Below are 8,978 nucleotides of genomic sequence, written 5' to 3' on the forward strand. Positions count from 1 at the left end.
ATCCTGCTCATCGCCAGGGTGCCAAAATTCACATTCAAGACAAGGCTTGTGAACTTTTAAACAACAGCAAAAATATGTCAAACTGCCCAAAGATCCTTGATTGCCTCCCTCAGATCTCGGTGCAGATGAAGAGACAATGAGCTGTTCTGTATGGGGGGGACTCATCCCGCCTGACTGCTGGTGCTCGCATGTCCCCTGGCAAGGGATGGAGTCAGACACCTTGGGAGCATGAGTCAACCCCTCCCTGTCCCACACACCGATGTCAGGACAGGCTGAATCACTTTCTGGGGGTGTCTGCCTCTCTCTGCTGGCTGGAGGAGACGTTCAGATGACTGTCAGCAGCCCTGGTGCCGTGCGAGTGACTCAACACACGCACTCTGAGCAATTTACAGCAAAGGCTGTGATTAATGCAGGGTTCTGCCCTGAAAACATTAGGTAAAGCCTTTATGTGCAAACTGGGGGATTGTTTTGGGTGTATTTTATTCCTCTCTCTTTTCTAGAATAAATGAGCCCAATAGAAACATTTTTAATCCAGCCTGACACATCTGTCTCCTGTGGGTTGGTGCTGCTTGAGTTTCCCTGTACAGGTACAGCTAATGCTGTACAAATTTCTAGTAAAACAGCACTAAAATAAGGCAATAAGTGACATATTTTTTCCCTGCTAATCATGGAAAGTTTTTTAACTGAATAGCCCAGAGGTAGTGCAACAAACAGTACTTATACACATAACAAAACTTTGTGGCATGACTCATCCTTCCAAAACTGTTAATACAGTCTACCAATAATGTAACTCATCTTGTAGGTGAAAAATGAATCTAATCTACATCTGCTTGAGTATGAAGCTGTTCATATTTAGGAGTTTCCATCCACTATGGGGAGAGACTGAGGGAGCTGGGCCTGTTCAGTCTGGAGAAGACAGAGAGGGGATCTCAATAATCCGTATAAATACCTCCAAGGAGTGCCAGAGGATGGTACCAGACTCTCTGCAGAGGTGCCCAGTGACAGGATGAGGAGTAGTGGACATAAAATAACCCACAAGAAGTTCCACCTCAACATGAGAAAGAACTTCTGTGCACTGAGGGTGGCAAAGCCCTGAACAGCTGCCCAGGGACAGCATGGAGTTCCCTCTTTGGAGACATTCCAAACCCACCTGGATGTGTTCCTGTGCCACCTGCTCCAGGTGATCCTACCTTGGCAGAGTGATTGGATGATCTCCAGGGCTTCCTTCCAACTCCAACCATTCTGTGAGTCTGTGGCTGGAATCCCCAAGTCCTATGTGCAAGTGTTTCTTAGTGAGGACTTAGAACTCGGGGAAATAGTGATTTTCTTAAAGCTGGTGGTTTACACCTTCCCTCCTGGATAAGGCCACTGCTTTCACTGCTTTGCTGTTTGCTGTTTTTTAAATTTCAGTCTGAAATTCGAATGTCCATTTGAGCCCAAAGACAAGGGATTCAGAGGAAAACCTGAGAGCTGATTAAAAGGTGTAGTTTTGGTGGACTTTGCAGGCTGTGAGAATTCCAATGAGGGCAGAGTTGGAGTCTGCCATCCTTCCTGGCCTTCTTCTCCATCATCTCTCCTCCAGACACAAATAGATTGGAAGGAGGGAAATCTAACCCTGCTACATGGTGGGGTGGACTCCTCAAAACCAAGAAAAATTCTACAGAGTGAGGTCTGAGGAGTCAGTGGACCTTATTTGCATTCCCATGGAAGCCAAGCCCCTGTGAGCAGAGAGAAAAGGAAACAGGAGATGAAGAAATTTAGGTTTTTCAGGCATTTTACCTTTTTAACTCTGAGCAGCTGCAGCAAGATGTTCCTTGCACTTTCTTAAAGAAGTAAAAGCCAAGCAAGATCTGGACCTATCACCCAGTTACACATCAGAGATGGAGGGGCATTTCTCACTGTTTTGCTTGGAACCATTAGCAGTTTTTCCTTCGGACTTAAAAGGTGATGTTTCCAGATAAATCTTTGGCTAAGGCCCAATCCAACCATAGCTATCAAATTATTGAGCTTCCCAAACATGGATTTTGGTTCATCATCTGTTTCCTCGCCTGCAGAACAGTTGTTCAGTGACCAGCAGTGTGGGAAAAGGAATAAGATGCCAGCAGCTCTTTCTTTTCCCAGGAATCTCTCAATTAATTTTTAATGTGATGCTTTGCTCCACGAGTTATTCAATCTACCCTTGTGATAATCAATGGAATTATATTTTTTAAAGCCTGTCAAGCGTGGTGGGGCCACTATTTTATCTTCTGGAGGAAATAAATTGCTTAAGTGTTGGTTGGGGTGCAGAATAAGACCAGGTCCCTTTGGAATATCATGGGGTGTTCTGCCCCATGTCAGGGTGCAGCAGGATGTGTTGGGAGATGAAGGTGACCTCAGTGCAGGCTGCGCCCTCCCTGATGTTACTGTGGCTTGGATTTGTGCTCCAAGCAGGAGGCCAGACTGGAGAAGAGCTACCTCCAGTAGAGGTCTTGGGTCCATCCCAGAAACAAGGCAGGGATTTGCTGGAGAGATCAGATCCTTTGTTTTGGGTCTCTTTCAAGGGAATTGATGAATCTTGATGCTCCCTGGATTTACATGTTTATCTGCATGGGACAACAATCTTGTTTTTACAAAAGGCAAGTGCAAATGGGGATTCCTGAGTAAGGCAGAATCAGTGGGAATGGTACCTAAAAAAAGTATTTTAGAATAAAAAAGAATACATGCAATTGTAGGGAATACAGATGTCCTGTTCTTCCTGTGGTGCATTCTAAGCGAGATTCTGCTCTCCAAGAAAGTAAATTTCACACTTGGGCTTCAGCATTTAGATGCGATCTGGATTTCAAACTCTCAAATGTGGATCCAGTCAAGATGAGCACAGAGGCTGTTCTCTGCTGGAACTACCAGGGTGGGGTGGCTGATCCAGTGGCTCAGGAGGATAAGGACAAGGAGTCAGAGAACAGAATACGGCACCATTTCCAATTCCCACACTGATATCTCTGTATTTCTCTCCTCCAGACTGTAAGGACAACCTGCTGTGAGTTGAACCTTCAGGCTCCAGAGCCTGCCCCAGATGCAATAATTTAGTGAGCAGATGATGTTTTCCACCAAAGCTCCTGTCTAATTCAGTGGATCTGTGTGTCTTCCGGCAGGTGTGTCCTCTGTGGCCTCCCTGATGTCCCTGGCTTGGGTGCTAGCCTCCTATCACAAGCTTCTTCGGGACTCTAGGGACGACAAGAAGAGTATGAGCTACAGAGGGGCCCTCATCCATGTCTTCTGGCGCCTCTTCACCATCTCATCCCGAGTTATTTCTTTTGCTCTCTTTGCTTCCATCTTCCAGCTCTACTTTGGGATCTTTGTAGTGGTCCATTGGTGTGCCATGGCTTTCTGGATCATCCATGGTGGGACAGATTTCTGCATGTCTAAGTGGGAGGAGATCCTCTTCAACATGGTGGTAGGGATTGTGTACATTTTCTGCTGGTTTAATGTCAAGGAAGGGCGGACTCGATACCGAATGTTTGCGTATTACACGGTGGTCCTGACGGAGAACGCTGCCTTGACGCTCCTTTGGTATTTTTACAGAGATCCTGAAACCACTGACTCCTATGCCGTGCCAGCACTGTGTTGTGTCTTTCTTAGCTTTGCTGCTGGGATAGCTTTGATGCTGTTATATTATGGTGTGCTGCATCCCATGGGGCCAAGAGCTAAGATCTTTGCCAGCTCCTGTTGCGCCGAGCTGCTCTGGGGCATTCCTCTGCCCCCCGATGTTGAGCCCATGGCGCCCCAAACCCCTGGGTACCGGGGGGCCCAGGCTACGCCCACCAGAGCGGTCACGGAGCAACAGGAGGAACTCACAGCTGACACTTGCTTGCCCGTTTTCCAGGTGAGAGCAATGGTACCATCTACTCCATCTGGGCGACCCTACCCCCCCGAGGGGCCTCTCATTAAGATTGACATCCCAAGAAAAAGATATCCTGCCTGGGATGCTCATTTTGTAGACAGGAGGTTAAGAAGAACTATCAACATCCTCCAATATGTCACCCCCACAGCTGTAGGTATTAGGTATAGAGATGGACCTCTCTTATATGAGTTGCTACAATATGAATCTTCACTTTAAAGCTCCTTAAAGCAAAAGTAAAAGAGGGGACCTTATTTTTGTTTACGGTAAACACAGATCATGAAACAAACACAAACCTTCAGATAAGCTTTCTTTCTGGTTGCTGTATGTATAAAAAAAAAAGATATTCTCTATGTTTTGTAAGTAAAAACAAAAAGAAAAACTTTTCTTTTGTTTTTTACACACAAGAAACAGTATTTCAACTTCCACACCTAGGATTCACAGGTGGAGAAGGAGGCATCTCCACATCAGTTTTATACCGTACACCAAGTGTAGAATATTATTTATGGGATTGGTGCTGATTGAAAAATAAAAAAAAAACAAACAAACAAACCTACAACTGCCTTATGCCCTTAGGTGCTGAGTTTCATTAAGTACTGTCACCTTTCTCATGCAAAACTCTTTGATGATTATATGCCAGGAAAAAAATAAAAGAGAAACCAACCATCCAACTGAAATGCAAACCTTTAAATTAAAAAAAGAAAAAAAAAATTACCAACAAAAAAAGAGAAAAATGTATGAAAAAAAAGTCCTGTTGCTCATATTGGATTTAGCAGAAAAAACCCTCCAAATGTCTAAATGTCTAAAGATAAGAAAGAAAAGATAAGAAAGCAAAGCCAAGACAACCCCAATGGAGTTTGATTTTTCCAATAGCTGAAAGACAAAATCAGGTCTGTAAGATAATTTGGCAAGGAATTTATAACACCATTGGGCCAAGCCTTGACCAAGTCGTGTTATAAAGGTGACCCCACCCTGGGACCGTTTTCCTCGTGGAAATGGACCCTGTACAAAGGTGGGATTGTACCAGATCAGTGTGAAAATACAGGATCTGATCTTGTTCCCAACAACTGCTCGTGCTAAAGCCCCACTGTCTCCAGTGGAGCAAATACCAACAATCTGAGCCCAGAATAAGGCCTGCCACCTTGATTTCTGGAAAATGTGAAATTATCAAAATTATAAACCAAAAACATGATCTGAAAGTACATTGCCACATATCTAATAATTATTTCAGTAATAATAAAACTCAGCATGGTAGCAAAAAGCGAGTCAATTTAAAGGCACAATACTTGATCAGTGACTGGCAAAATAATTTGACCTACTGTATCATTTTAAGGCTGTGAAAGGCATACATGTATTATTTGTAATCTTGTGTAAGACCTGTCATGTCTCATTCAGTGCGAGCCTTAAAGTGATTGTAAAGCATCCTTTGTTTCATTTTGGGGATTTTTGGGTTTTGATTTTCTGTTTTGTTTCTGTTTTGTTTTTAAGGAAAACAAAACATGAAAAGTCGGGATTAAAAAAAAACACAAAAAAACACAAAAAACAAACAACAACAAAACAACCAACAAAACTTCTTCAAACGGTAATAACCTGTAAAACTGACTCACGTCTCGAGATGAATTTGGTGCTTTGTTATTTCTGTTGATGTTGTTGTTGTGATTTAGCTGAGAAAAATTCTTCAACTCGGTTACATGTGGGGAACTGCTGATAAAAACTGTCTCGTGTCACCCTCTACTGTAAGTACATGGCGAGAAACAACAACCAGAGGAAACTCAAGAGCGTAGCGAGAGCGCCGTGGTTTAGCTTAGCCTTCCACCGCCAGGAGATGCTGCCACCTCCGATGCTGGCAAAGCTGTGGGGTTGTCTTGACATTTCCAAATAACCCGCTCGGTGTCTGAACATTCTCATCTCTCTCGGATTCTGTTTCTGTGCTGGAAGATCTTGGGTTTTTTTTTCTTTTTTCGAGTTAAATCACCGGGTTTGCATCTATCCGACACCCTTTTTCTGTTTTGAGAGTATTGCTCCTTTAAAGGAATATTCCCGTTTCAGGGCATCTTTTCAATCCCACCATCCCTCTACTTGGGAGGGGAAAACAACAACAACAAAATGAGATATTTTTAAGTGAATGCTGTAGTATTTTCTGTGTGTAATTGCAATTTTTTATTCCAGAAATACTGTAACTGTCTAGGGTGCGAAACTCCCATGCTGACCTATTCTGAAGAGAAGATCAGCATGGAGGGATATTTTTTAATTATGATTATTATTTCTTTTTTAATTTCAGGAATCAGTTGTTTTTTTTAATTATGATAGTATTTAAAGAAACTAGTACCAATTTTATATAACAGTTTAAAGAAGCTGAATGCTTTCTTCGCCTGAATATACCTGAAGAGAAACATTTTTTTCAATCAGTGATCCTTTGCAGTGTTCTGAGAAAACGTTGGGGTTTCTTCAGTTGTTTCATTTTGTTTTGTAAAGGAAACTTTCAACTAGTGTCTGTCCCCTTCAAGGCGGGCAGGACTCCTTCAGGCCAAACTATAGACATACGGCAAAGTTTATACAAAGCCAAATTGTCAGTGGTACTGTAATTCCCAGTCAAACTCCATTTCAGGCAGATGTTTCTGGGCTCTGATTACAACCAATGTGATGGTCACATTTTCATGCAAAGGGAGGGATTTGGTCTCGTCATCCCCTGTCTAACTCCCCAGCCCCTTGTTTGCTGTGCACATAAAGACATATATGTATATATATATACATGAACTGATATATATTTGTGAAAAGCTTTCATTTCCCTTCTCCATTGTCTGTGTCCCACAGCCAGTTCCTTCTCAAGTGTTCTACTAACATTTCACCCTGTTTCTCCCCGATCAGTGTGCTGTCTCCATAAAAAGAGGTAATTTGTGAAGTGAACTCGCTGTCCCCACCTGCTGAGTCCTTAAAACACAGAGGTGCCCATCCTCCAGCTACAGGCCTGCGTTTCTCCTTCCAGAACTTTCTTTTGACTTGCCTTTAATGTTAGTGTAGACTTATCTTGATCTAATTCCCCATGTAAAGGCTCCCCTTGGTCCTTGCATGAAGAGCTCTCCTCCTCACATCTGCATTTCAGTGGCAAAAGCATGAGAAAGGAATGGATGGCAAACAGCCCTGCTGTTCCTCAGGGACCATTTTTCCAGGCGGTGGCATTCTTGTTTTCGAAAGCACCCTAAGAAGGTCCTGCTCCCCAAACTCCTCAACCTTGAGGTCTGGAAATGTGGTGCTGATCACTGACCCCGTTGAACAGCCAGACCCTTCACACCAGGAGAGTGACAACGAGCCAAGGCACAGTCACCAGGTGCCAGGAGGAGGAGACCCTTCAGTGTTGCCTCTCATGAGCAACTCCAGCCTGCCTTCCCTCAGGAACAGGATTTTACTCCACACCACCACACCAACAGCCGTCGCCTCCAACCCGTGCCAGGAGCGGAGGGGCAAAACACTCTGGAAGTGTCCTTACTTCTCAATGCAGTGCTAACTTCTCACAACCAAACCAGCTTAACCAAGGGCTTGACACGTCCCTGTTCCAAAGTCCTCCTCCCTTGTGGCTCGTAGTGTGGATAACAACAAAGGCAGGTGCCTCCACTGCGAGTTGAGACTGTTTCACTACTTGCATAAACTTTCTGCCTCTGCTTCTCCTTTCTTCGAATGATATCCATCAGCATCTTCATTTAGCAAAGGATTTCCAGGGAGAGCCTGTGTCCTCCCTGAAGAACTATTTCTTTATCCAGGACTTCATTACAGCCTTAACATAAAGCACGTGCTCTGCCACTACTCCCAGCATGTTCCTGGTGGACAGTTTGGGGTGGTGACCATTTCCTTTTGGGATTACCTGTGATCTTGTTGCCAAACAATGCCTTTTGCCAAGCCAAAAGCTCAGGGTGGAAAACTACCCCAGCCCTTTATTGGTACTAATCCCAGTGCTAAGAGTCTCGTCCTCCCCTCCTGTTTTATTATTTTTTCTGCCCTTTGATTTTTTTGGTGTGCACTTTTGCAGGATGGTCAGCAACTTGTTTTGGTTTCACTTTGGTTTTAACTCCTCAGTTTTTCCCTGGTACCTTTTTTTGTACCATATCCCACCTTCTGGCCAGAAGATACTGCATGAGGAGCTTTTCAAACTGCCATGGAGAGGGTTGAGCCTGTATCAATTCACAAGATTGGTGGGCAAGTTCTCTGGCACATTTGTGGTGCTGGATTCACCCTGGGATCATCTAAACCAGCCAGCTGTGCCATGCCGGGGCAATGCCGAGGCACGAGGGCTCCACCATCCCGACTGTTATTGCTCAAACCTTCCCTGGCATGGTTTTGATCCATTCCAAGGAGTTCTGGGCTCAGGCACAGCTTGCCTAGGCTTTGGCACTGGCCAGAGACCATCCCCAGTCAGCAGTTTGGATGCAGCTGCTCCATATCAGAGGTGGAAGATTTTCGGAATCAGGATGGGGCCAGCACTACTCAGTTGACTTCGTGGCCAGAGTGGACCCTGGAAGTGTTTAATTTCCTAACAAAGATGTAACTCCATGCCACAGACCAGGATGCAGGAAGTGGTGGAGAACGTCAGCTCCGATCTGGCATTTTTCTGTTTTCTGCCTGATTCAATGGACAAGTTATTTTTCAGTTCACTTTGTTCCCTTTGCTGTGGTTGTTTTGCAAACTGCATAACTTTTACAGCTCAGATGTCAACCCATCCATCCCTCCATCCCTGTCAGATGGATGGCATGTTTACTGTGATAGTGTTACACATCCATAGGCAGCTAATTCAGAGACAGGAATCATTCAGACCAGAGCAAATCAACAGTGGAAACACAGGAATTACAAGGTCCCTGCCCATGCCCTTGTCATGCTTTGCCACCCACACGAGGCATTTTTCATCTGCAGCTAATCCAACCTGAACTGTAGAAGAGGAGCCAATGGTGAATATTTACCAGTCCAAAGTGCAAGTGAGACACTCATTTCAAGTGTAAATATATATCTTTTCAGTGGAGCTGCTTCTCTGCTTCACCCTGTCCTTTTGTGCATCTGCCAAAAGTCAGCAGTCATTTGCATGTATTTTTATTTCAAGCTGACTGGATGAAATGGC

General features: G+C 44.3%; 1 protein-coding gene across 1 annotated transcript in view; it reads left to right on the forward strand.

Annotated features, from left to right (window-relative positions):
- XKR6 (XK related 6) overlaps positions 1 to 4,093 on the forward strand; it is a 19,893-nt gene extending 15,800 nt beyond the window's left edge. Inside the window, exon 2 of the mRNA XM_005424954.2 lies at positions 3,129 to 4,093. Within this exon, the coding sequence (XP_005425011.1) occupies positions 3,129 to 4,093 (965 nt within the window). The remainder of the gene's footprint in view (positions 1 to 3,128) is intronic.
- Positions 4,094 to 8,978: the final 4,885 nt, after the last annotated feature.

Source organism: Geospiza fortis, unplaced genomic scaffold (assembly GCF_000277835.1).
Source record: "Geospiza fortis unplaced genomic scaffold, GeoFor_1.0 scaffold106, whole genome shotgun sequence".
NCBI lineage: Eukaryota > Metazoa > Chordata > Aves > Passeriformes > Thraupidae > Geospiza > Geospiza fortis.